The sequence below is a fragment of the Sus scrofa genome, chromosome 10, assembly GCF_000003025.6.
Source record: "Sus scrofa isolate TJ Tabasco breed Duroc chromosome 10, Sscrofa11.1, whole genome shotgun sequence".
In the NCBI taxonomy this organism is placed as follows: domain Eukaryota; kingdom Metazoa; phylum Chordata; class Mammalia; order Artiodactyla; family Suidae; genus Sus; species Sus scrofa.
Window position 1 is genome coordinate 68,457,990 of NC_010452.4, and position 27,510 is coordinate 68,485,499.

The 27,510-nt window shown below is 56.0% G+C and overlaps 2 protein-coding genes across 5 annotated transcripts in view; one reads left to right on the forward strand and one right to left on the reverse strand.

The window, feature by feature from the left end:
- Positions 1-10,594, forward strand: part of ADARB2 (adenosine deaminase, RNA specific B2 (inactive)) — a 455,053-nt gene extending 444,459 nt beyond the window's left edge. The window contains exons 11-12 of the mRNA XM_021065069.1: positions 6,377-6,555; positions 7,641-10,594. Coding sequence (XP_020920728.1) covers positions 6,377-6,555; positions 7,641-7,817 — 356 coding nt within the window. The 3' untranslated portion in view covers positions 7,818-10,594. The remainder of the gene's footprint in view (positions 1-6,376; positions 6,556-7,640) is intronic.
- WDR37 (WD repeat domain 37) overlaps positions 1-27,510 on the reverse strand; it is a 113,605-nt gene that overhangs the window by 41,932 nt on the left and 44,163 nt on the right. The window lies entirely within an intron of this gene.

The window sequence follows — 27,510 nt, forward strand, 5'->3', positions numbered from 1 at the left end:
CGGTCGCTGCTGTGGCATGGGTTCGATCCCTGGCCCGGGAACTTCCGCATGGCAGGGGCACAGCCAAAAAAAGAAGCGAGAGTAGGACTGAGAGGGGTGGAGGTGAGCAGCGCATGGACCTGCTCAGGCCCTTGGAGGGCAGCTCGCACAACAGCCCAGAGGGAGCGGCCCGCACGGTGCAGGATCCTGCCGCGCGGAAGGCCGGGTTCACGGGGGCAGCCCCGCTGGAAAAGACACCCCTACGGACACGGTTCCAGGACGGTGTTCTAAGATGTGCCTGAAACAGTCTACACAGGCCAGCTGAACCCGCAGACGGAACCCAGGTGCGGGGCCAAGTCCGGCTGCGTGAACCCTGCACGGCAGACCCACAAGGGCTCCTTCCTCCTTCCGCAAAGGAACCACCTCCCGTCTTCGCTCAGGGTTTTCCGTAGGTAAAAAAAAGGCGACAGTGGCAACCGACAAAGACCTGCTCGGAACACTCAGCGTGTTAGAGAAACACCAGTGAACTAGAAAGTGACCTGGCTGTTCTGTGAGACTAGGGGCCTGGCTTCACCTGATCCCTCGACCCCAAGCCTCCATTCTCATTTTCCTTCCTCAGGAAAAGACTCACAGCAAAGGAGGCGACCTGGCCGAGACAGACCTTCTTGGTCGCGTTAACGGCATTTCTCAGGTGTTTCTCAGTGCTGACCGCCCCAGTCCACACTGAAGACAAACCTCACGAGGTCGGGTCTGGGCAAGGAAGACGGCGTCGGAGACAGGCCAGAGGGCACGGGTGTCAGCGCCACGGGCTGTTTGCCAGTCCTGATGGGTGTTCATGTGACGAAAACCACAGGACTGGCGACAGACAGGGAAGAATGACAGTTGTCTTGCTTCACATAACGTCCTGAAATAGTAAAAATGACAAGCTGGCGTTTTAGGAGCCTTTTTTCAGACCTCCATGTTGCCTAAGCAACTGACTTTGCCAGAAGGAAGCTGGATGTTTATTGAAGTGTCCAGCAGCAGCCTGTGAATTCTGCCCCAAACCACAGGCGCTGCATTCTGCACGCATCTCCGCAAGGGGGGCAGAGCGGGGACGACTGTGCCGTTTTCGTCCTCATCGTTGTGCCAGTTAAAGTTTCCAAAACACGGTCACACTCAGCCATAGAACTGACATGGAGTCAGGCCTCTTTTGTTCAGGGGAAATTCCTGAAATTAATTATCATTAATAGTATCCTGCAGGAGTTCCCTTGCAGTGCAGCAGGTTAAGGATCTGGCACTGTTGCTGCAGCAGCTTGGGTCACTGCTGTGGCACAGGTTCTATCCTTGGCCCAGAAACTTCCACGTGCCGTGGAGGCAGACCAAAAAAAATAGTATCCTGCAAAACAACCCAGTGGGTAGCAGCAATGGCTTTCTTTTATGCAGATGCAACATAATTTGTAATATTATTTTTAAGTGACCAAAAACACAAGTACATTATAAACCATAACTTTTGTGTAAATGTTTAGGATACAGCTCACTGGATCAAAAAAATACCTGAGCAGGCAGCTTTGTCCTGGAGGGAGGAATTTATCCTCCTGTGCTCCTGCAGGAATTCTTCACAGAAAACACAATCATTGTAGGTCTTTCTAGAATAACCTAAAATAAAATAACCCTAATATCTTTGCACGAAGATGGAAAAGGTTTGATTCAACAAAGAACTATTTAATCAGACGTTTCCATACACTAGCATAGCTCTCCCTAAGCAATCAGATGGACCAGAGCCTACGATAAATCTTAAACTATGGGGAAATCTTGTTTTAGTTTTCTGGGGAGTTCTTTTAAAATTTTTGGGTATTAGTTTTTATTTAATTTCCACCATGATTTTAAGGAAATCATGATTTTAAAGAATTGTTTCATAAAAGGATTGAACACCAAACTTAAATATACTGCTCCTGAGAATTTTGCCTTTCAAGTAAAATACTCCTGTTGTCTATGATTTTAATTTATCCAAACATTAAGAACTTGACCATAATCCGGGCACTCATTTAATCACTTAGCAAATATGTATTGATCACTTTTGATGTGCCAGGCACAATTCTGCACTGGGAAGAAAGCAGTGAACAAAATATTTGAAAATCCATACCCCAAGGTGTGTACATTCTAATAGAAGGAGAGATAGACAAAATGCAAATGCTTTACAGAAAAATAAAGCCAACAGGGACTAAAAAGTGACCCTAACTCTAAATTAGAGGGTCAGGAAGGCTCTTACGGAGAGGGTAACATCCAAGCCACATCCTGCAGGAAGGACAGGTGGAAGCAGAAGAGGGTGGCAGGCAGATCTTGGGGAAGAGTTTTCAGGGCAGTTTCAGGAAACAGGCAGGATCGAAGCTGCAGTGCACGCAGAAAGCAAGTCGGTACTGGGTTTCAACCCCAGGTAAATGCAGCTTGACATTATCTCCACTTGTGAGTTGAGACCAAGATGGTCCCACTACAAGTTAGATCAGAACAATCCCACAGAAAATTTGCAAATACAAGGGCACAAAACAAAAATAAGCACAAGGGGATCTAAGACCACATTGACAAAACCCAGCAGAAACAACAGACAATAAAAACAGACCCACAGCCTCAGAGATTAAAGTTCTCAGACACAGACTTTCGTACAGTTATGCTCAACAGGGTAAAAGATACTTAAAAGCAGGATGGACGATGTGGGGGGAGAGGTGGAATCCAAAAAAAGGACGAAAGGGGAACTTCAGAAAGAGAGAAAACAGAGCATTTGGGGTAAAAGGACAGGCCTAGTAGCAAATTCAACACAGTTGAAGAGAGAATTAGTAAATTGGGACATTATTCTGAAGGAAACATCCAGAATGGGCACAGAAACAGAGCAAAGGTTTATTCGCCAAGGTTCTTCAGAGAACAGAGCCAATGGGTCAGATTCAACTTTGTGCTGGAACGAAGATTTATCTTAGGGAATTGGCTCATGTGATCATTGGGGCTGGCATGTCTCCAGTCTCAGGGCAGGATGGAAATTTGGGCAGAGGTGCTGTTGCAGTCGTATTCAAAGGCTGCCTGGAGGCAGAATCCCTTCCTCTCAAGGGACCTTGATCTTTGGTTCTGATTAGATGAGGCCCACCTGTGTCATGGAGGGTCCCCTGCTTTGCTCAAAGTCCCTGATGGAAACGTCTGTCCACCTAAAAACACCCTCACAGCAACATGTGGCAGGTGTCTGACCAAGCATCTGGACGCCACAGCCCAGCCAGGCTGACACAGAGAATTATCCATTTCAGAGGAAAATGGAAAGTACGACGGCAGGTGAGAGCTGAACGCAGGTGTAGACAGAGCCCAGAAGAAGGGAGGAAGCAGGGCCAGAGCCACATTGAGGACGAAGAGCTTTCCAGTGGCGAACTACAGAACCGAGAAGCATCTCGCACCCCAAGAAGAATTCTGTGACCTGCCCTCGCAGTAAAATTGCTGAAGACAAAGACCTAAAGAAAATCATAAAAGCTGTCAGAAAACAAAAGACGGATCAACCTCAGAGGAGCAAAATCAGACTGAGAGCTGATTCTTGGGAGACAAAAACAAGGAAATGAGGTCTTTACAATGCTGATAGAAAATTAATCTCAACCTACAATCCTGGACCCAGTGAAAATGCCCTTTAAAAATGAGGGGGAAGGAGTTCCCACTGTAGCTCAGCAGGTTGAGAGCCCAACTAGTATCCATGAGGATGTGGGCTCGATCCCTGGCCTTGCTCAGTGGGTTAAGGATCCGGTGTTGCCATGAGCTGTGCCATTAGGCCACAGACGCAGCACGGATCCTGGCGTTGCTGGCTGTGGTGTAGGCTGGCAGCTGTGGCTCCAATTCAAGCCCTGGCCTGGGAACCTCCATATGCCGCGGGTGCAGCAAAAAAAAGGGGGGAAAAACGAGGGGGAAGAAAACAAAAAAGACCAAAAAAAATGAGGACACACAAGATTCGGAGAGAAGAAGGCCTCCCTCAATGTTCAGTGTGTTTTTGGGTGTAAGAAAAACACCCCAAATGGATAATGCAGCACAAAGAGCAGTGAAAAATATCCACTTTCGTCCAGGACGAAACCTGGCTTATGACTACATTTGGCTACAGCAGCAGTGAAAATGTATAATCTGAAACAAAATCAACCATATTCTGCCAAAGTCCCTCTGTCTCCTACATTTCGAAAGAGGGGCATTCCTTACCCGGACCAAGAGCCATGCCATTGGTAGGTTAGAAAAGGAAATACTCAGATTTTCCCTGCACGGAGGAACTTCCACATCTTTGCCATGTCCTGTGAGCACATAGGTTCCAACCTCTGAGGAACCCGGGCCACAGTCAGTTACGATCACACATCAGGTGGCCTTCCTGTCGTCCCAGGAAAGAAGGGGAGCCTCCGGTGAGGACGACGCGGCCCCCAGGCCCCTAGAACCACCCTGGATGGCAGTCCGTGCCTTCACCTGCAGCCTGAAATGCCCCCATCCAGCCTCCACCGCCATCTGCCCGTTTCCCTGGACCAGGGAGGAGCCAGGAGGTCACCGTGGATTAGGGTGACAAGGTGCTAATGAGAGGAGTGAACGCCACAAACCTAGAGTCAGTTACCCGAGACCGAGCATGCACGTAGGAAGTCCTGCTTCTTCCAGCAGAGTGCGCGCAGGGCGAGGGTGGGCGTGGGTGTGAGTGTCTGTGTGCGCGCGTGAGTGTCTGTGTGTGCGCGCGCGCGTGTGTGTGTGTGTGCGCACAAAAGCCCACGAGCCCTCGAGGCCCAACAGGTGTAGAAAGCAAGCAGCCCTCCCAGTCCTGCCACTTCAGGATTCCGCGGGCCTGGATTCTGCCTCGTTCGTTTTGCAAGTTAAACACCGCCTCCCTGAAGGTCCTGCACAGCGGGCGTGAGCAACGCAAACGACATTTGAGGTCAGGCAGGTCCACTACTATTAAAGCAGGCTGCCATGTCTCGTCTGTGCTGCTTTAAAAGAGGCGGAAAGGATTTTCTCAAAGTGAGCATCCTTGCCACTGAGCAGAGGTGAAAGGCCTTCGCAGGGACAAATTGCGGGTCCCTCTCACTGCCCTCCCGAGGGGCGCAGCGGTGCCTGCGGTGCCTGCGGTGGTCACTGAAGCAGTACCACAGGAACGAGTAGCGGTGGGCAGGGAAGGAGGGGGCAGGCCTGGCCGGGCCTGGCTACGTGGCTCTGAGCACCGCCGGCCTCTCCTCGTGCCCAGTCACCACGACCTTGTCCACGGCTCCCCCGCCCGGCTCCCAGCATGGGCAGCGGCCACAGGGTCTCTTTAGGGAAAAGGAAGGCGTCAACATGGATGGAATGGCACCAGGCACTGCCCGTCCATGACCAGGGGAAGGGGACCAGGCGACACTGGTCTGCAGTAGGCTGCACAGGAGGCAGACGCAGGTGGTGTGTACTCTGCCCGTGAAGCCTCTGGGAGGGGGGACCCTAGGACAGGGGGAGGGCTCTGGGCCGCAGAGAAGGCGCGTCAGGGAAGGCACCCGGGCCGGCCGTCACGACGCAGGGCTGGCTCCTCGCGGGGCGTCGGCCACAGGCCCCCAGGGACCCTGGGACACAGGCCTCTCCACCCCGAGGGGCGCTGCTGTGGCCTGGGCAGGCCCCCAATGCCACCGGAGCGCGCCCTCCCCTGGGAGCAGCAGGCAGAGGGAGGGGCTGAGGGAGGGGCTCTGGGGAGGGGGGCGAGCTGGGGAGGGGGCAGCCCGGGGGAGGAGCCAGAGTGGGTGGGAGGAGCTCGGGAGGGAGGAGCCCGGGGTGGGGGGAGCTCCAGGGGAAGCTGAAGAAAGAGTCGGGGTGCGTGGTAGCTTCTGCCTGAGTGTCTTACAGCATCATGGGCAGAAAAAACACGATACCAAGGTCCTTTTCTGCTCATGCTCATGTGAACCCAACACGACCAGGGCTCTCACCATGGAGGGCATGTGGCCGAGGCCACAAGAGGACGGAGCAGGTGGCCACGAGGATTAGAAGTGCGCACTCCCGGCCCCTGCTCAGCTACCCTGTACCCTCAGCTCTCTCGCTTCTACTGGGTTTCTCTCTCTCCAACCCCACTGGACCCCTGGGGGCTGGCAGTGCTTAGCAGGGCATGCAGCGAGTGCCTCATAAATGCACAGCCGGGCATACAGCAAGTGCCTCATGACAGCACATTCTCAGATGGCCTTTACGTGGCTCCATAGGTTCTCTGGTCCAGGAAACAAATGGGCAGAGCTCAGTTATTACAGCACTGCCCTGGCACAGTCGTCCACCGGAGTGGGCTGCTGGCACAACCGAGCTTCACAGTGGAATGATGGGACCCTTGCACTGGCACAGACGGGTCATTCCCATCCCCCCACCCTGGGCGAACTGGGTCCCCCTGGTCCAGGAGGGTTCACGCCCGCCACCGTGGTTCCTCTCTCGGCAGGAGTGAGTCAGGCCGAGGCGCGCCAGCCTGGGAAGTCACCCCACTTCAGCATGAACTGGGTGGTGGGCTCCGCGGACGTGGAGGTCATTGATGCCACCACTGGGAAGCGGAGCTGCGGCCGCTCATCCCGCCTCTGCAAGCACAGGCTCTCTGCCTGGTGGGCACGGCTCCACGGCAAGGTCAGTGGCGCTGGCTCCTTGGGGCCACTGGACACAGGGAGGGGCCCAAAAGCTTGGTCAGAGCAAGGCGACACATGACACAGACACTGGCCGCATCCTTAACCCACTCCCCGTGGACTTCAGACATGGCCCCTCCGAGCAAGGCCCCCAGCCAGCTGCAGGGTTGAGCTGCGGCCCCAGAAAAGGGAGAAGGGAGCTTACTGGAGAACAGCTGTGGCAGCAGAGGATGCTTCTGAGTCGGTGCTATTCCAGTTCAGAATTAAGGAAACAGGTGCTCACAAGAGTTGGGTTCCCCCCCAGTGACATGGCGGCGGGCGTCAGAGACCCACTGGCCAGCGGGTGGAAGGCTGGCCTCCCGGCCCCCGCCCTGCTGGCCACACCCAAGGCCGCCGTGCGGCCGGGAAGCAGGGCCTGGTCCTGCCTGGCGAGGCCCACCCAGAACCTGACAAGCAAATAGCAGTTTCTGTCCTCCAGGTGGGCTGGCAGGGAGACTTGACACGCCTTCCGTGTCCCCATGGTCCTCCCCGCCCTCCCCACCCCAGTGTGAACCCCTGATCCCCCCAGAAAGAAAAACGCGCACAGCTCGTGTCTCTAACAGTAGGCGAGTTAGGGTTATTTTTCCGTTAACCACTCCCGCCTCTTGCGAAGCGAAGTCTCCCTGATAACCAGGCTGTCTGGGCGTCACAGAATTGCTGACAGAACCGGGGGCTTCCACAGGACTCCCCTCTTTTTGGTGGGAGGATTTTACATGAGATTTAACTTACCAGTAGGTCAAATTAGAAAGAGAGACAGGTCTCTGTCACAGCTTTACTGAGGCACAAATGACCTAAACACTGAGCAGGTTTAAAGCGCAAAACCTGACACTTCTGGGCACGAAGAATCACGGTAACTCGCCCAGGCGACAGCGCTGCACCGCTGCCACCTGTGCGGGGCGAGGGTGGAGACAAGACGCGCCCGGCGGGGCCAGGAGCCCCTGCCTGCTGCTCAGGCTGCTCACTGTCCCGTTGGGCTGGGGAGCCCGCATGTCCTGGGGGTCTGGGGGCCCATCCCCGGGGGCTCACTTCCTCTCGCGCTCTGTCCCACAGCTGAGCGCACGGATCCCAAGCCACGGAGACGCGCCCTCCCTGTACTGTGAGGCCAAGCTGGGGGCCCGCACCTACCAGTCGGTCAAACAGCAGCTGTTCCGAGCGTTTCAGAAGGCGGGTCTGGGCACCTGGGTGAGGAAGCCGCCGGAGCAAGAGCAGTTTCTACTGACTCTGTGAGCCCCTGGACCCAGGCTCCGCGCGGGCGAGCGAGGCCGTGCCAGTGTGTGGTGGGCCGCGGGGCGCGGATCGGGCTGTGCAAGCGTTTTCCTTTGGTGTTGCAGAAATAACGCGTGTCCAGGGCTCGGCTGAGTGAGGGGTGTGCTGCTTCTCAGGTGGCTCCCGGGCCACGAGGACCAGGCGCCCACCCCACCCACCCGAGGGCACAGAGGGTCTCCTCCTCCGTGCGTCCCAGGGCGAGTTTCCATTCAAGCTGGAGGGGCTGCGTGGCCGCCTCGAAACGTGGTGCCAAGGTGCTGCCGTGAGAAGAAACCAGGCCCAACCCGCTCCCCTCCCGCCACGCGCCTACCAAGCGCAGGGCTCCCGCACAAGCGTGTTCGGACAAGCCAGTGAAGGGAAAAGCCATGGGCTCCTCCCCAGAGAAGCCGGTGAGGACGCGTGACCGTGGTCACTGCTCTTTGAGTTCTCACTCCGCCTCCTTCCAGGATTTGGGATGCGATGCATGACATTAAAGAATCCTACAGCGGGCGGGAGAAGGAGGCTGAAGCCCCCGGGCCAAGGCCTGGGGCGGGAAGAAACCACCTCTGGACCCTGGAGGGTCACGAGGTCGGCCCCGGAGCTCCCTGCTGGACACGCTGCTTCTCTGGCAGACGATGACCCAACCGTGAACACGGTCTAAGCTCATAGGGTCCCCCGGGAAAATCAGGAGACTGAGCCCCTAGACCCAGTCCTCCCTTTTAACTGAGTTCTCGGAAGAAGCACAGACACTCAGCCTCCCTGGCAGCCAAGGAGCCTCCAGAGCCCCCCCCAACCCTGCACGACATAGAAAATCCACAGAAAGCAACTGCAAGAGTGCAAGAGGCAGGATTCGGCCACCTTCAGATCCCCAGCGCAGAGCAGAGCACGGGCGACTCAGGGTGAGGGCACGCCCCTGAGGCCATTCATGCAGCCTCGGTAATGTCCCCAGGGTCATACAACTTGAATTGTTTCACCTCTGAGAACTCACTTCTGGCCCCCTGCGTGCTAGGTAACCAGCCTTCATTCCTCCAGGGAAAAGATCCGTATCTGACATAGTCATACCCACGATACAAACGGGACCTCAGAGCTCCTAGCTCTGGGCAAGGGTGAAACAAAAGGACTGTAGGTGTCTCTTACAAAAGAACAGGAAACAGAGATACTATCTGTGGAGAGAGAAACTTTTCCCGGGGTCTAATATAAGGTCAAACTTATCACCCAAGTTCTTTGAGAAAACAGGCACCGTAGCAGACAACCTCAGGGTAGAGCTTTGAGTCTGAAACTGGTAAAGCTTGAAAATGCTTTTGCAAAAAGATGACCCCTCTTAATCTTTCATAAAAAACTGAGGAAATAAAATCTTAATTCCATACAAAAGCTAGGATCAAAAGTTCAGTTTATGTTAGTTTCTGATCATCTGACGTGTCCCTAGGACGACGTTCAGAGAAACAAAGGCCTGGAGGCTGGTGGTGCCTGGTGTGTCCACCCTCTGGACGCTGGTCTCTGAAAGCCGGAGGCACCGTGGCGTCCTGCCTGAAAGGGGGCCGGAAGCCCAGCTCACAGCGCTCTGAGCTGCCGCTGTGTCCATGTGCACAGGGACCAGCTCCTCCCGCAGAGGCGGCAGGAGAGATGTGGGCTGGACCGACCACACATGGGCCCCATGCGCCCAGCCCTCAGGACCTGCTCTGGGGGCTTGGATGGCGCCCACCCACCCACGGGGTCTGGGCCAACGCTACTTGTTCACTCTGGTCTGAGGTGCCAGCTCCAGGAACCACCCAAACGCCCTCTACCTAAGCGTCTGCTCTGCAGAAAGCCGCACCCTAACGCCCCCCCACCCATGAGCACCACGTGGGGACCCGTCTGTGGGGTCAGGGGGTGCTTCTCAGGAAAGAGAGGGCTCTGTGGGAGGCCTGTGGGAGAGGAGATTGCCCAGTGCAGCGGGCTGGCGTCCAGGGCCTAGAGCTTTGCCAGAGGCGCTGGGGCCAGCGAGCCGGGAACAGACATGGAGCCGCAGAGGAGAGATCCCAGCTGCAGACACAGGGGGCGGAGATCCCGCCGGGAGCAGGGCTGGGTTGGCCAGAGCCTGAGAGGGGCTCCAGTGGGTACTTGGCACAGCTGGTGGGCTTGGCTCGGGTTGGCCCAGGGGCAGGTGCATCGCACGCTGTTCCCAAGGTCCCCGGGGGCCACCCCACGGAGGCAGCGCCACCCGCATCCTCTAAGTAGGAAAAGCGGGTGAACCAGCACCCAGAGGAGCCTGCGCCCCTGCACCTGCCTCTGTGAAGAGGACAACTGCTTGAGTCGCCCTGACAGGACAGGGTCAACGAGAGGGAGGCTGGCGGCCGCATCGCCTCAAAGCAGCCGTCCTGTCCCCCGCTCCGCGTTCACACCCACCCTCCCGCACACCCGCCCTGGGCAGAGCGCCAGATCCCATGCACAGCCCCTCTGCCTCCTCCCGAGTGCTCGCCACTTCCCCCCCGGGGGGGGGGGAGCCAGTTAAGGTCCCCTGGGCGGCTGTCCACGGAAAAGCCCCCACGGGACGGGCCACCAAGGGTCTGGAGTTGCCCGCCCCCAGCACGTGGACTCCAGCGATGTGTGGGGCCTGCGGGTCTTGCGGCTTTTGTTCCTCTGGCTCCACCTGCCCCTCCCACCGCTGCCATGTGTCCTGTCCCTCAGAGCCGTCACCTTGTGTTACTGTTCAAGCAGACACAGCATTTCTTTTTCAAAGGAATCTATTCTTACCAATAAAGTTAAATGCTTTCTTTTCTTTCTGTAGAGTGTTTATCACGTCTGGAGAGCCATAAACAGCAAACACATGGTATATCAATGCCCAGAATAGAATAGAGTATTTTGATGAAATCCTATTTTTAGATTAAAAATTTCAAGATGTGTCTATAGTATCTTGTTTAAAAAAATTAAAAAGACATTTGAAACCTAAATAGACTTTTTAATTTAGAGAAACTTCTACACCCACTTTTTAAGAAGCCGTTCGAATGAAATCATCTACTTGGCCCCAGTACAATGGACACCCCTTTCTAAAAAGACCAAAGGGAAGGTGGGGGATTCTTTCTTCTTATGTCCACGATTTGGCCGCTGCGACCCCTTCGCGCTGAGGTCTCCTCAGCCCTGAGCAAAGCCCGCAGCGCCTCCGCGCCGGCCGCGGCGTCCCTGGCCCCGTCCGGGATGGGGAGGCCCGGTCCTGCGCGGCGGCAAAGGCTGCCCAGCTGAGTCCTGCGAGGGTGGAGACAACGAGCGAAAGCGCGGGGGATGCCAGAGGCGCTGGGGTGGCGAGGGGGGCGCCCGGAGGCAGGGACCACGGAGCCGCCGGGTGCCCGCCGCTGTCCGCGGTCCTGACTCACCCGCGGCCGCGGCAGGGCTGGTGCTGGGACCGCTGGGCGCGCTCGGCTCCCGCCCAAATGCCCCCCCCCCACCCCCGAGTTCTGACTCGGATGGAGGAAAGGATGGCGGGGGAGGGGGTGCGGGGGGAGGCGGAGAAACGGAAACGGGAGGCGGGACGGGCCGTGGGCGCCGGAAAAGCAGAGTCGCGGGGCCCCCGCTGGCAAGGCCCGCCGCCACCGGGCCACCCCTTCCCCCTCCAGCTCCTCCCGGCCCTAGACTCCTGGCTCGACTGAGTCCAGGACCCTGAGCTCCACTTGGCTGACCTGTGGTCAGGTCTGGTGTGCTCCTGTGACCTCTTGTCCAGAAGACCTGCCAGCGTCCCTTCAGGCCCCTGAGCCTGTCCAGCCTGACCGCCCACCGAAAGGGACACGGAGGCCACAGCTCTGGACATTCAGAGCAAACATCACTCCTGCAGGGAAGTGCTGACACAGCAGCCCCTGCAGAAGGGACCGCCTAGCTCCCAGCTCATTTCAGAATCCGAGTTGGCTGGAATGAAACACCCTCCAAAGACGAAGACAAGTGACCTGGATTCTGGGGCCTCTTTCCAGGCAGGCCCCAGATTCCTACACCCGGCAGCATACGTGTCAATAAAAAAGGAAGAAAAAAACTTGCCCAGCAGTGCCCACTTAATATTCAGCATTTTTTAAGCAAAATGAACTTAATAAATAGTAATTCTTAAGTGAAAGTATGTACATAAAAAGCATGATTGAATGGCAATATTGTACCCATGCGTGTACATTTGTAATATTTGTAAAAAAAAAAAAATCCAAAACCTTAAAATATGAATTTACATATGTTAATTTGCCTCTAAGTTCTGTAAATTGCACTTCAGTGAAATCTGATAAGTGAATGTTTCTGTTAAGTGAATAAAAACATCCAGCATCACTCTGCTCTCCTGGAGTGCTGGGCCTTTTTCATCAAGCAAAGTTAGGGGTTCGGAGCCCACAGAGGCTCTGCCCCCCTCAAGGAAATGGCAGGGCCCACGACAAAACTCTTGTCTTCTAACAGCTCTGTCTGTGCCTGGGTTCTGGCCCCTGTGGACTGACTGGAAACGAACCACACAGGGTGCCAGGGGGCTGGGAATGAAGACGCCTGTGGATTCTGCCTGGTTTCCTCACTGCTGGGCCCTCCTCCTCTGGTGCCCAGGGCGCCCCCAAAGGGAACTGGGGGCTGTTGGGTGCTTTGAAAAGCACTGCAAATACCTAAGATGCTCTGAACGGTCCCCCACGTCTGCATGTGAGGATAGGCACGGCCAGCGGTTCTGCAGAAAACCACGCAGCAAACGTCCCAGAGTTCACCTGTCTCCCAACGATGTCCAGTGCCTCCCCAGGGCTGGCGGGAGGGACCACACCATGTCACCCGTCACCCTAGGCCTGGAGCAGAATTACGGCACCGCACCGGCTGGCGTGCTGTGGTTCCGGGGCTGCAGGTGGGCTGACTGCAGCTGCTCTCCCACCAGAGTCTGGGATCCTAACACACATTCCTTCCAGGCAGGGCGGGGACTTCTTACGCCTGCTTCCGTCTAGACTCAGTTCCCAACAGGCACAGTGAGGCTGTGAGATCTCGTGGGGTGGGGGGAGGCGGGTGATCTGAGCCTCCCTCACCCTCAGGTCAGGGGTCACGGGTCGGGGGGCTGGGCAGCTTCCCCCGTTCAAGTCTTTCATCAGTTGCCCCACGAGCGAGGAGGATGCTTGGGGCCACAGCCACCGGCAGAGACCCGGAAGCATAACTGTGGACGGGGAGTTCTGTCTGCCTCGGCAGTCGCGAACCCGACGAGTATCCACGAGGACGCCGGTCTGATCCTCGCTCAGCGGGTTAAGGACCTGGCGGTGCTGTGGTGTAGGTTGCAGATGCAGCTCCGACTCAATCCCTAGCCTGGGAACTTCCACATGCCATGGATGTGGAATAGCATCAACGACCCCACTGTGACATGCCTCGGAAGTCACCTGTCCCAACGTCCCAGCCCTGAGACCTGGCTGCGCAGTGGCAGCTGGGCTCCTGGTCAGAGGACTGAGAGCTTTTTACAGCCCCCCAGACAGTCAGGGGTCCCCAGCGCGGGCTCGCACGCGGGAGGCCTCCCCCGGTTCCTGGGAAGCCCCTCTGCACTTAGGGGGCCTGCATCTCTCCCCGAACCGTCCCGGCCTGGCTCACCTGCAGTACTGCCTCATTTCTTGTGGTATTTTGCTTTCTTGCTGAGAGTTTTCTTTACAAAATAGGAAGTTTAGGATATAATGTCTCAGTTAAAGCTTTCAGCTGAGTTCATTTCCTAAGGAAAGTACCCGGACTCCTCAGGTTTGGTGGGTCCACACAACGGCTGAAGGTCAAGGGACAGGCCAGGCACTAACCTGTCACTGCTGTGTCCACTCGGGTTCCTTTAACTGATTAACTGGACAACCAAGGCGTGACCTCCCGAGCCAGCTTCCCGGAAAGGCCCTCTCATCGTCAGCAAAGGGAAGCATGTGACAGTAATGACCTTGATGGTCCATCCCCAGGTGGCCGGAGACGTCATTCAGTGTCTAACCCTCCGAGTCTGAGAGGGAGGAGGCTGAGCCGTCCGTGTTTACAGCGGGCCCTCCCCAGGCTGCAGAGCTGTTCAGGGTGTTTCCAAGGTCAGTGCCAGCCAAGCCTGGGATGAAGGCGACCGTCCAGGGCTGGGAGTGGGGGTGGGGAGGGGCATCCCAGGCCAGTGGCTGCAGGAGCCTCCGAACCTTCCCAGAGGGCGAGCAGAGCAGGAGGCCAGCAGACGGGTGACCTCCCAGCAAGGAGCCCCGCCCCGCTTGGGAAGGCACGACTTGGAAGGGCCGCCTCTCCCAAATTAGTGTGCAGCCCGAGCCAAGGAAGAAAGCTCGTCGCTGCTATAACCAGACGGGCGGCTCAGCTCCCACGGGGAACCTCCGCCACCTTGGCTGTGCCAGCCGGTTTTCGTCCTCTCTTCTCCGCAAACCTCCAAACCTCCACCCCCTCTGCCTTGAGTGTCTCTTTGAAGGAGAGGCCTGGCACCTGTGCAGGAACTTCTTGCCGCCCTCGCCCCTCCAGCCACCAAGCCCCTCCGCAGAAATCTGGTGACCGAGATCTCCAGCAGCTCCTTAGCAAGGGCTAATTTGCATTTCAAAGGGAAAAGTAACCTAGGCCGCCGGGGTCCAAGGATCCAGCCCCACCCCCAGCAGCCCTCCCCGCCCCCAGCCTACTCCACGCCGACTCTGGCATCAGGAAGACACGTAGTTGCCCAGAGCTCTGCTGCCTTTGACCCCCAGGTCCGATCTTTCAGTAACAGAATCTTTCCACGCGATGCCTCAGTGTGACACGCCGGCCAAGGGGAGAGCTGACCTCGGGTAAATCCCGGCCAAGACGCCCACAGCGGGGAAGGCTCTGCCGCCTGGAAATCGTCCTTCCCGCTGTCCCCAGGAGGGGACCCGGGAACGGCTCTCCAGGTTCTCCACTAAGACCATTTACCAAGCCTTGCTACGCACAAGCCGCTGTCCTCCATCCTTGGAGACAATAAAAAATACGTGCGTGATCTCTGGCCCCAAGGAGCTGACAGGCGATTTCGTCGGCAGAACCAAACACAAAGCAATTTAAAAAGAAATTAAACGGCGTCTACAAGCGAAAGAGCTGTCGCCGGGTCGGACCTCATTAGCCGCTGGACTGCTGTGCTTTCGATTAAAGCAGGGGCCGCAGAGCAGGGTGAGGGGCAAACCCACCACCCGGGGAGTCGGGAGGGGCAGAGGCCCGGACTCTCCTGGGCGGGGCAGGGGCGGGGGGGGGGGGGGGGGGGGAACAGCGCCCCTACAGGCAGCAACGGGAAATGCAGGCCGTCCCGCCTCCAGGAGACCTTGGTTTTTAAACACTAGTTTCAGATGAGGGAACTAATTCAAGAGGCAGGCAGTCGGGGAAGCGTCCACGGAGCTGGAGAGAAAGCCACCAACACTGTAAAGGACCTGACACATCCACTGACCTTCCTGACTGTGCTGTGCACCTGCAGCTGGACAGGACGAGGGGGCGGTGGCAGCTGCACTGCCCCAGACACCCTAGGGTTCAGGGCGGAGTCCTAAGGACAATCCCGCCCCTGTGGGCCTCAGGGGGGTTTGCAGCAGAGACCGTGGCTGGTGGTGGGCATGTTGTACTCACCCCCCAGCTTGCATACACACCGCACGCACCCCCCACCCCACCTCCCGGAGCGGGAGCAACCTGAGTAGTGCTAGATTCGGGCCAAGGGGCTGTGAGACCTGGAAACCGCCGACAAGTGAGAGAACTGGGGTGTCGGGGGCAGCCTGGGTGTCTGAGAGCTTGGAGGAGGACATGGCAGCGCAGAGAGTGGCTGGCAGACCCAGGGGTGGGAGACAGCAAAGCGGGCGCCCCACCTGTGCCTGGGGGTGACACACCTGTGCACCTCATCAGAGGAGCCCCTCAGAGGGGTGCAGGGCTTGGGGGAGGAGTTACAGGAGCAGGCAGACACCCCCCAGAGGCACAGCCATTGCCCCCGGGGCCCCAGGTACCATGTGGGCAGAGACCCATCCCAAGTTAGGGTTTATTTTTTATTTTTATTTTTTTGCAGATTTAGACAAGCTGATTCTAAAACATATATAAGTTAAACAATCTGGGATTGCCACGACTATGGCAAAAGTCTCAGCTTGGAGTCAGTCCTTGGCCTGGGAACTTCCATATGCTCCACGTGCAGCCATAAAGAGAAATAAAATAAGATAAAAGTGAGAAAGCAAAGCAATTAGAATATTCGAAACAATTCTTTTTTTTTTTTTTTTTTTTTTGTCTTTTTGCTATTTCTTTGGGCCGCTCCCGCGGCATATGGAGGTTCCCAGGCTAGGGGTCGAATTGGAGCTGTAGCCACCGGCCTACACCAGAGCCACAGCAACGCGGGATCCGAGCCGCGTCTGCAACCTACACCACAGCTCATGGCAACGCCAGATCGTTAACCCACTGAGCAAGGGCAGGGACCGAACCCACATCCTCATGGTTCTTAGTTGGATTCGTTAACCACTGCGCCACGGCGGGAACTCCAGAAGGTCATATCCATATCTTTTTTTTGTCTTCTTTTTTTTTTTTTTTTTTTTTTGCCATTTCTTGGGCCGCTCCCACGGCATATGGAGGTTCCCAGGCTAGGGGTCCAATCAGAGCTTAGCCGCCGGCCTACACCACAGCTCACAGCAATGGTTCATCCTTAACCCACTGAGCGAGGCCAGGGATCGAACCCGCAACCTCATTGTTCCTAGTCAGATTTGTTAACCACTGAGCCATGACGGGAACTCCCAAAACAATTCTAAAAAGGTTAAAGTCAGGAGTTCCCGTTGTGGTGCAGTGGTTAACGAATCCAACTGGGAACCGTGAGGTTGCAGGTTCGATCCCTGGCCTCGCTCAGTGGGTTAAGGATCCAGCGTTGCCATGAGATGTGGTGTAGGTCGCAGACTCGGCTCAGATCCTACATTGCTATGGCTCTGGCGTAGGCCAGTTGCTGCGGCTCCAACTGGACCCCTGGCCTGGGAATCTCCATATGCCACGAGAGTGGCCCTAGAAAACGCCAAAAAAAAAAAAAAAAAAAAGACAAAAAAAAAGGTTAAAGTCAAAGCACTCATACTACGTTTCCAGATGTAAAGCCGGGTGGCCAGAATGATGCGAGGCTGGTCAAAGACAGACACACGGGTCAGGGAGAAAGAGCGATCCAGACCAATCGCAAACGCGGTGTCGGTGGCAGACGCGGCTCAGGTCCTGCGAGGCTGTGGCTGTGGCGGAGGCCGGCAGCCGCGGCTCTGATGAGACCCTAGCCTGGGACCCTCCATGTGCTGCGCGTGCAGCTTTAAAAAGCAAAAAAAATGAAGTACCTACGGATGACCCTTACAGGAAGCATTTAAGATCTTTACGAAGAAAATTATAAAACTTCATTGAGAATCATTAAGAATTTCAAAAGGCCTAAGTACACGAAGCGTGATCCTAGTCCACGTCTGGGAACACACACTATTTTAGTGTGAGGCGAACGTGATAACCACTACACTACGGAAACACTAACACACACTATTTTAAACTGTCAGTGCCCACCTCACCGCACGGATGCCCAGACCCAATGAGACGCCAATCAAAATCCCAAAAGGCTTCTCTTTTGTAAATTCTAGGCTCGCCCTCCTGGATGTGAAGATCTGCATGAAGCTCAATGACTTAAGATCGTGACACAGACACTGACAGACAGACAATGGACCGGCTCAGAGGCCCAGACAGAACAAGATCCAGGTACCGCACGGCCACTTGATAAATGACAGAGGCTGCGCCAGCCGGGTCGCTGCTGCAGGGGCAAGTGAAGGCTCACACGGAAAAGGTGAGACTGCACGGCAACCTCGCGCTGTCTGCAAACGCTCATCCCGCCTGATACCCCAAGGATGAGACCCTCTGCAAGATGACACAGAGAGCTTCCTCCGGGACCCGGGAGCAGAAGGACTGCTGAAATAAGATACAGCAGATAAAACCCACGACGGGAAGGACTGGGGAATTTCACTGCATCAAAACTTTTTAAAGCCACAGAGTGGCTTCGCGTATAACATGTCTAATCCACAAGGGGTTACCCGTGAACCAGGAAGAAAGGCACAAGCCAACAGGAAACAGACCAAAAACCAAAAACAGGAAGAGAGGTCAGAGAGGAGGAGGAGGCACAGGCAGGAAGGACCCGAGAAGACCTCCAGGCTTCTCAGGAATCAGGCAACGCAAAGCAAGAGAGAGACCACCGGCTGCCGGGCTGCAGGGAGGCTGCTGGACTCGGCCCTGCTGGTGTCACAGCGGCGGCCGGACCAGCTCCGCCCCCACAGCGCGACGTGAGGATGCAGGCCCTTCCGGAGAAAACGCCAAGGCAGCCCGGGGTGACCCGCGCCAGTTTCGCGGGCAGGACACCCACCCACCAGGCACCCCCACGGTGCGGTCCAGAGCCGCTGGGAGGTGGGTGTGCTGCTCCCAGCCCCCCACCAGCTCCCAGCCGACAACAGGCAGCACCGATGCAGGGGTCGGGGGACAGCGGCTCCCCGCCCCAGGGTGCAGGTTCTCCCCTCGCCGCAGTCACACCCTGAGAACACAGCCCATCTCGTCCAGGGGGCAGCCAGAGCCTCGCCCTCGCCCACTGGCTGTGGAGGGGCCAGAGCTAACCCAGGCGGCCCAAAGAGCCCCACACCGCGTCCCATAGCTGATGTCCCCACGGCCGACGTCCCCACAGCCGGTGTCCCTACAGCCCGTCCCCAAAGGCAAGTCTCTAAGCAGCACGGAGGCTGAAGGCACCTGCAGTGAAACTCCATGCCCATGTTCTCCCGGGTGCGTCCAGGCCACCACGGCGGAAGGGTGACGAATACGGGAAATCAGGAGAGTGACACGGTCAGAAGAAAGACGGGGCTGGTCTGGGTCCCGGTGACTTTCTACGTCTTAACTCCAGCGGGGCACTGTCCCCCATAGATGCCGCCGGACGGCCCGCCGGTGGTCGGACATGGAAAGTGAAGCACTGCTGTGCAGACAGGGTGCACTGCAGTCTGAAGGTAGTTTAGTACCTTTCAGAGCAACAATATCTCTAGGAGCTTCTGTTCTTTCTTGTTCTGTTCTAACATTATTATTAACATGGTGGCGCTCAAGCACCGAGGTGACTTGGGGCCAGGGCTGCTCCCAGACGCCGTCTGGAACGCGCACTGTGGCTGAAAGGCCAGGGGAACTTCTTCATTTTACTTTCATTTTGCATATGTTTTTTAATAGTTGATTGTTTCCTCTTTTTAAACCAATCCCTGGGTCCCTCGTCCACAGGCAGCAGCACGCCCCCACACAGCTCCGCCAGCTCCTGCCTCTGAGTCTGCTGGGCCGCGTGCCTCTGTCCTCTGGCCCCGAAGCCGCACCCTGACCCGGGTGGGACGAGCAGAGCCAGAGCCCACGGAGCAGCCGGGGCTGGAGACCCGGCAGGTGAGCCGGGTGTGAGGTCGAGCAGCTCGAGGCCTCAGGCATCTTCATCTGTCACGAGGCACGAGGGGTCCATGCCAGGAGCCGGGCTGGTCCCAGAGAAGCCGCCCGAGAGCGCGGAGGGCCTCACTGGGCCAGGGGGCCTCTGAGGGCAGGGGGCAGTCGGCCGAGGGGGGAATGAAGACCCAAAATGCAAGAAGAGCTGGTCTCGCCCAAGACCAGACCCGTTATGCGTGGGACCCGACGCGGTGGGCAGGGCTGTGCCTGCCCTTCCCCAGGCCTTCCCCGCCCACGTGCAGCTCGTCTGGGACCGGAGGGCACAGTCCAGGGCGAGACCAGGAACCTGACAAACGCCCACAAGATCAGGAAACCGTGACCTTCCAAATACTCGAGGCAGCTGCTTGGTACCCCGGCCAAGTTACTGAACCCCGCAGCCCTCCACCTGCCAGCCCCTGCAGGGACACGCACGTCACTGCTGCTGGGCGTGTCTCAGAAACCTCAGCCCTTCGTTCCCACACACGAACACTTCTCGGTGCTCATAACGGAGCCGTTTACGGAGCGCTCACGCTGTTCCAGAGCCCGGGCTTTGCGCGCCAGCGAACCCCCTACCTTTCCCAGAAGCTGCAGGCAGGGCCCGTCCCCAGCTCCGCCTGGGACCGGCCGCGGGCGCCTGGCCCTGGGCGCAGACCCGGTCTCCAGGCGAAGGCTTCTCACCGGAGCTGCCCTCGCGTGGAGCCGGCTGGTTCCCGCCAACTCAGTGGTACTGAGTTAGAAGCCACCGGCAAAGACCCCCGGCTCTGGGGCTCGCTCCCTCCTCCATCGCACAGCAAATTCCCCTCCAGCCCGTGTTTCATGACTCGGGGGAGCGTAGTAAAGCGACAGACAGTCCCAAATCTCATTTCACAGAGAAGGAACTGAGGCCCGGGGCATAACTTGCTCCAACTAGACAGCTGTGTCCCATCTGGAGAGACGAGAGACCCCAGGCGGGCCCCAGCCCTGCTCCTCCCAGAGGCCCCCGGGCAACCAGGCACCCGCTTCCCAGAGGCGGCACCGGCGGCGGCAGCAGAGGAAACGGCCCCGACGGGCGCCCGCGGCTGGGCCTCGCCACCCCCGCCTGCGCACAGCGGCCCGCCGCGCCCGGGCACCAAGGGCCCCGGCGTCTGCAACTCCCGCTCGGCCGCCAGCGGGGCCTGAAAACCGCTCTCCCGGAGCCAAGAACGACCCGCAACAAGGACAGTCAAACCGCCGATATGAGCGGTCGGGACAGCGGCGGTCTCGTCGCTGCAGCACCACTAAGACCCCTCATGACCCGTCGCAGATGTGACACCGTAACGGGAATGACACACTGCAGGCTAAGCGAAGCGACAGCTCAGATGACACGACCCCTGAACCAGCAGCTACCAGAGCTGAGCCAAGCGGAGACCGGCCGCCCAGCACAACCTCACATCTACCGAATAAACTGGGTTTATACTTAAAAGCCTTCCCATGGAGAAAACTCCAGGCCCAGGGGACCCCACGGGTGATCGCGGGTGAGCTGTGCCGGACGTGAGGAGAAACGACAGCAATTCTGCACAAAGAAGCAGTGCCCAGGCTCCCCCTCCAGGCCTGCCCTACACACGCCGGCACGAAAACCAGACAGAGAGCACCGGACACCACGGACGACCACGTCCCATACCCACAGACACCAACACCCTTAACGGCAGTAACATCCAGCGAACCAGCAAATGGTACCTTGTGACAAATGCGGTTTATTCCCAAATGCATGGCTGGCTTGTCATTCACAAACCCATTAGTGTAAATCATCGTATTACAGGCTGCAGAAGAAAAACTATCTCAATAAATACAAAAAAAAAAAAAAAAAAGCACATGAAAAAACTCCCACAGCCATTCCTGATGAAGACTCTTCAGGGAGTTCCCACTATGGTGCGGTGGGTTAAGGATCAGTTTGGGTCACTGCGGAGGGGTGGGTTGGACCCCAGCCCAGCACAGTGGGTTAAAGGAGGTTGCAGCTGTGGCTCAGATTCAATCCCTGGCCCGGGAACTTCCACATGCCGCGCGTGTGGCCACTTACAAAAAACAAAAGCCAAAAACAAAAGACTCGTGAGTGTGCAAAGAATAGAGGCCAACTTCCCACGTGGACGAGAGCATCTCTGCACACCTCACCAACGCCACAGTTCACAGAGAAACCCCGACGGCTCGCTCCCCGTCGGGAAGAGGACCGGGCGGGCGGGCCACCGTCACGGCTCCCCTGACAGCGTGCTCCCGCCGGTGCAGTGAGACCAGACCAACAGTAACGGGAAGTGATGGGGCCGCCGACGTGGGAGACAGGACAGAACCTGTGGGCCGCCCCACATACGGACTTCCTGGGCCAGGATCGGATCCCAGCTGCAGCTGCAGCAGATCCTTAACCCACCGTGCGGACCGGGGATCGAACCTGCACCCCAGCAGCGCTCCCAAGACGTCGCTGATTCCATCGCACCACAGCAGGCACTCCCTGACAGAATCTACTTAAAAAGCTGTTCCAACAGGTGAATTCAGAAAACCTTAAGGATGCAAGATAACAGTAAAAATTCCCGCAGTTTCTCTCTCAGAAAGTCTTTCTCCTTCACATTTGAAGGATAATTTCCCCAGATAACAAATTCTAGAGTGACTGTCTTTCTTTCAACACTAAACACTCCTGAGGCCAAAATGAGATGAGAATTTCGGAGGACTTTGGAAAGAAGGGGGGGCATATCGCACATCTGGATGGAAAAGACAAGCCTTGTTGCAGGAGGGTCGGTCGTGGCCGTTTTCTACAGCAGGTGCACGTTCTGCGGCGCCCTCTTCCGCCAAGCGGGATGTTGTCCATCAGATCCCTGGAATCTGGCCGGGCGGGGTCTGCTTCCGCCAGTGCAGCACGATTGGCCAGGCTCACAGCCAATTCCTGCTTCTGCCTCATGGGCTGGAATGCTCACTTGGGACACCTAAGGCCGCAGCTTAAGAAATCTGATTTCCCAGAGGCCGTCAGGCTATGAGGAGATCCACTCTGCACGGACAGTAGGTTAGTGAGCTGAGCCACACTTTCTTTTCTTTTTTTGTCTTTTTAGGGCCACACCAGTGGCACATGGAAGTTCCCGGACTAAGGGTTCAATCAGAGTTGCAGCCGCCAGCCCACACCACAGCCACCGCAATGCGGGATCCCTAACCCACTGAGCAAGGCCAGGGATCAAACCTGCGTCCTCATGGATGCTAGTCAGATTTGTTCATTGTTGAGCCATGATGGGAACGCCTGAGCTGAGCCACATTTTAATGTCAATCCAGCTCAGGGGCCAGACACACTTGAGAAAACACCTGCAGATAATTCCAGAACTCAGGGACTGCTCTGCTCCCCAGTGCTGTGTCTCCCCGACGCCGTGGGGGAGTATCTCGACAGCGGCATCTCTGACAGGCCCTTCCTGAACCCAGACCACAGAATCAATGAGCATGATCAAATGACTGCTTTCTGCTAAAAAAAACCCAGCACTAACTAGTCCACTCCACTCTCTTCCCGACAGTAAGTCTGGTTCCATTCTTATCACTGTTCTCGGTAGGGACGTGCACACCCTCTGGGGCCTTTCAAGAGCTTCTCTGTCTTTGCTGTTCCGCAGGTTGAATACAATGTACCAAGTGCATTATCCGCGTGTACCTTCAGTTGCTCTGATTTGTGGTTTTATGTCATTAATTTTGCAAAACTCTCAACTATTATTATTTCGAGTCTTTTCCTGCTACTTTCCTTTTTTTTTTTTTTTTTGCTTTTTAGGGCTGCACCCACAGCATATGGAGGTTCCCAGACTAGGGGTCGAATCCGAGCCGCAGCTGCTGGCCTACCCCACAGCCACAGCAATGCTGGATCCTTAACCCACTGAGTGAGGCCAGGGATTGAACCAGAACCTCATGGTTCCCAGTCGGATTCGTTTCCGCTGCCACGATGGGAAGTCCTTTTCTCTTTTTTCCTGGAGTTCCCACGTGTGGATGTTAGCACCTGCTGTAACTCTCCCACCATCCCTGGATACTCTGCCCTTCCTTCCCCACTTTTCCTCTTGGCCATTCCACTTGAGACATTGCTACGGACGCATCTTGAAGCTTTCCTGAGGTCCAGTCTACACGTCCTGACATTTTCAGCCCAGTCCACTGAAAGGCTCATCAAAGCCACTCTTCATCTCTGTGCCAGCGTTTTCCAGGGGTTTCCACAGCTCCGCTCACACCCCATCGGCCCTGCACGCCGTCCACTGTTTCCGCTGGAGCCCTCGGCATGTTCATCCTGGTCCTCTTAAAATCTGGGTGCAGAAACTGCAGCATCTGCGCCAGGTCCGGGTCCACCAGTACTTTGCAGGAGTCCCGGTGGTGTGGTGGTCGGGCGGGGAGACAGGAAGCATTCTGAAGGCCTGTGCCTACGTCTGTCTCAGTGCCTAGGGGCCTGGGCTGTGACCTGCACAAGTTATTTCTCTCCCTTATGTGAGACAAGACGGCTACAGGGAGCTGAGCCACTCCTGCCCAAGTCAGACACGGCTCTGGTGAAGCCTCTCCCTCGGCCAGCAGGTGGACTCTGAGGTGAGGCAGCTCTGGGCCTACCACCAAAGGTGAGACAGCTCTGCTCCTCACGATGGGAACCTGGAGCTTCCGGAGACAAAACCAGTGACGTGTGCTGGCCCCTGGGGGTCTCTAACTCAGGTCAGCCCACACTCGGCCTCCAGCAATTCGTCCAGTCACCATTTAAGAGCCTGACCAGTTCATGCTTCAGCAGCTTCTGCTTCCAGAAAGCTGTGATTTCTCTGGATCGCCCGTCCGTCTCTCCAGTTTTCAGAGCAGGGGTGTGCCCTCTGACCCCAAGAGTCTAACAGACCGAAGAAAAAGCACTCATCTATTCACTTTTTTTCTTGCCATGACAGAAGGAGAGAGAATTTCCAAGCACTTTCTACCCATCGGACCAGAAACAGAGTCTGCAGGACAACCGTGTTGGAAAAAGGCATGGCAGTTTCTTTAGAAGTTGCAAACATTCAAACCACATGGTCCAGCCATTCCATTCTTGGGACGTACCCAAGACAAGTAAAAGCATGTGTGAATGTAAACACTCGTCACAGATGCTCACACCAGCTTTATCTGTCAACAGTCAAAAACTCCAACAACAGGCGAACAGACAAGGCGCTCCATCCGGCCATGAGATACTACTCAGCGGTAAAAAAGGAGCGACTTGCTGAGACACACAGTGACACGAACCAAGCTCAAAAAACAGGTTTTCTCACTGAAGGACAAAATAAGCGCATCCTGTGTAACTGCTTTCGTATAAAATTCTAGAAAATGCAACCTGCCCGTTAGTGACAGCAGACCTGCGGCTACAGGGTGTGGGGGCCACGGAAGGGGCGGCAGAGCGGGACCTGAGGACACTTTTTTGGGTGATAAGTGCACTGTCTTGATTGTGGCGGTGATTTTATGGGAGATGTCAAAACTTCCAAATTTCACACTTTATGTATGTTCAGTGTATTTCACAGGTTCAAGTAGATCACAATAAAATCCTTCCTTTAAAAAAAGAAAACTCAAGTTCCTCTAACACTAGAGAAGCGTTGGTTATAGAAGGGAAACACAATAAATGTTTTCACTGAAAAAGAAAAATAAAGTTTACCCGTAGGATATTTTTATATTATCTACTGAGAATCAATTCAGAGCTGGAAGACATCAGCAATGCCTATCATTGTAGAAAACGATTTTACTTCTAGCAAGTGAACCAGAACGTATCTCCCTGGCCGAAGAAATGCTGCTTTCCCCAAAGCAGGCCCTGCGGGTAAAAAGTCTGGCTCTGATACGCGCCTCGGCTCATCACAAGGTCTGGACTGCCGCCTGCATCTGAGATCCTCTTCGGATCCCATTTCCGAGCAACGTAAGAAAACGCCTTGTATTGTTTTACGATCACACCTGGTAAATGAAATCCGCGTTACGTTTCCCACTTTAAAGCCAGGATTTCCAAAACGTGCTTGACAACAAGCCAATCTCGACACTGCCCGTCGACACGTTCCTTGGCGACTACTTTTTTCACCAACGTTATCTTGGAGCAAAACTGGCTTTGCATTTCCTCCCATGGACCCTAGACACTGACTGAAAATCAGACGTCTTGCAGTAACTTGCAGGTTTGCAGTGAAGTAAGAACGAGACGCCGAAGAGAATAAAACTCGGCCGCGCGGTGATTCGCCTGGAACCGCACTGTCAGCAACGCCACTGCAAACGCCTCCTCGTGCCGCCTCTGGACCAGCACGAGCTTTCTTTTTGGAATTTATATTACTCTTTTGATTGCATGATACTAGGCACGTGAGAGGAATACCGGTCGATGCTTAAGGGACAGCGTGGGAACACCGCAGCTCGCTCTTGCTGTCGGCCACTCAGAGCAGGGCCTGCGCTTTGCCGACGCCGGGCTCTTCCACCCCACCCCACCCCAGGCCCGGGGATGACCGGGCCACGAACGCGACGGTAGGCGCGTGGCCGAGGTCGCAGGCGCACCGCTGAGCTGGCTCCTGTCTTAGAAGGGTTCCTGCTGCGCGCTCACCGTGGCTCAGGTTTCCGCTCAACCCTAAGCTCAAGAGCTGCACGTAGCTGCCTGTGGTTCCCTCATTTCCTGTAAGATACCTCACTGTGTAGACAGGCCAGGATTGGTTTGCCGGTCCCTGTTGGTGTGTGGGGGTTGTCCCGCTTGGTGCTACGACCCTGCACGCATCCCCTGGTACACACGCGCAAAAGGCTCTCCAGGACGGCAGCTCTCAAACCGCACTGGAGCTCAAACTTTTTTCTTTTTCTTTTTGGTCTCTATAGGAGGTTCTCAGGCCAGGGGTCAAATCGGAGCTGTAGCCACCAACCTAGCCAGGGCTGCAGCAACAAGGCATCCGAGCCGCGTCCGTGACCTACACCACAGCTCACAGCATTGCCAGATGCCCAACCCACTGAGTGAGGCCAGGGATCGAACCTGTGTCCCCATGGATGCTAGCCGGGTTCGTTAAGCGCTGAGCCACGACAGGAACTCCGCAAATGCAGATTCTTGAATCCTATCCCGAGACTGAGTCTGAGCTCTGGGGTTGGACCCAGGGATCTTCATTTCCACAGACGTGCGAGGTCTCCAGACGTCCCACTTTAATAAACCACGTTCCTTCCACACCCCAGTGACGGCAGGAGCAGGGAGGCAGGCACACAGCCAGATGACAAGGCAAGGCTGTGTTTTCCAATGTGCAGCATCATGTCACATCCAAGCCAACTGTGTTTACGCCTTCTCTTGCCACAACCCTATTCACGTCTGCGGCCCGGTCTGCAACACTCCCACCACATGCAGGACCTTGTCCTGCGAGGTCCTGGAGGTGACTCTTGTGAACTGTGTGTTGCCACCACCTCCTGGTCTACTGTGCCGCCCTCGTAAGGAGCCCTATGGGGCTCCCGTCTTGTCCTCTCCGTGGGGTTTTCATAACCGCCTTCTCTCGTGTGGTCAATACATTTCGGGGTAGTTGTGATTATTCAAACACAAAGTCATAAACTGTTCTTATTTTTAAATGTCCATGCTTTCCCTTAAACATATCGTGCTGGAATTGATTTTCTTCTGGTGTGAGGCTGGGGTCCAAACTCATTATCTTTTTCCACATGAATAACCAGCAGTCCTGACACATGAACGACACAGCCACTTTCTCCCCGCGCATCTGGGACTGCGTGCCCTGCAGGGCTTCAAGCCTTCCCATGCACATGAATGGACCTGGGTCTCTCCCGAGGGTCAATTCCCACCCGTGCGAACCCCACGCTGTTCACCCAGCCCGTCTCCCTCCTTCTCCTCTCTTCCTGGGCATCTTACGAAGCCCGGCCTTTGCACTGATAAGCTGAGCGAACAGATGGTCCAACTCCTTAAACACTAAGGTGACCTGGACTGAAACTGCCGACTCCACTGGCCAATGTGGGGTCACCGACGTTTCAACAGTACTGACGCCTCCTACGCATGGACACGATGCTGGCGTCGTGTTTCTTTTTAACGTCTGTGCTGATGGCTTTAAACACTCCCATGCAGGACCGCAAGCCTCTCTTCACCACACTCGTCCCATTAGGAACCTCATGTTTTGCTGCATAAACCAGGAAACTCTCAGACACGGGGCAGTACATCTCAATGGCTCTCCAGCTTACCAACTACGGGAGTGCCCTAAACGTCCCTTCTGCTCGGTTATTCGCCACATTCCCACACCCTCACGGTAACCACCTCTAACCACTTACTTTATCTTTCAAAGGGTTTTTTTTTTTCCTTTGTGGTTATTCTTGAAATTTCTCTATAAATATTGAATAACTTAAAGACTTAATATTTCAAACACGCAGCCAAACAAAAGTAGCC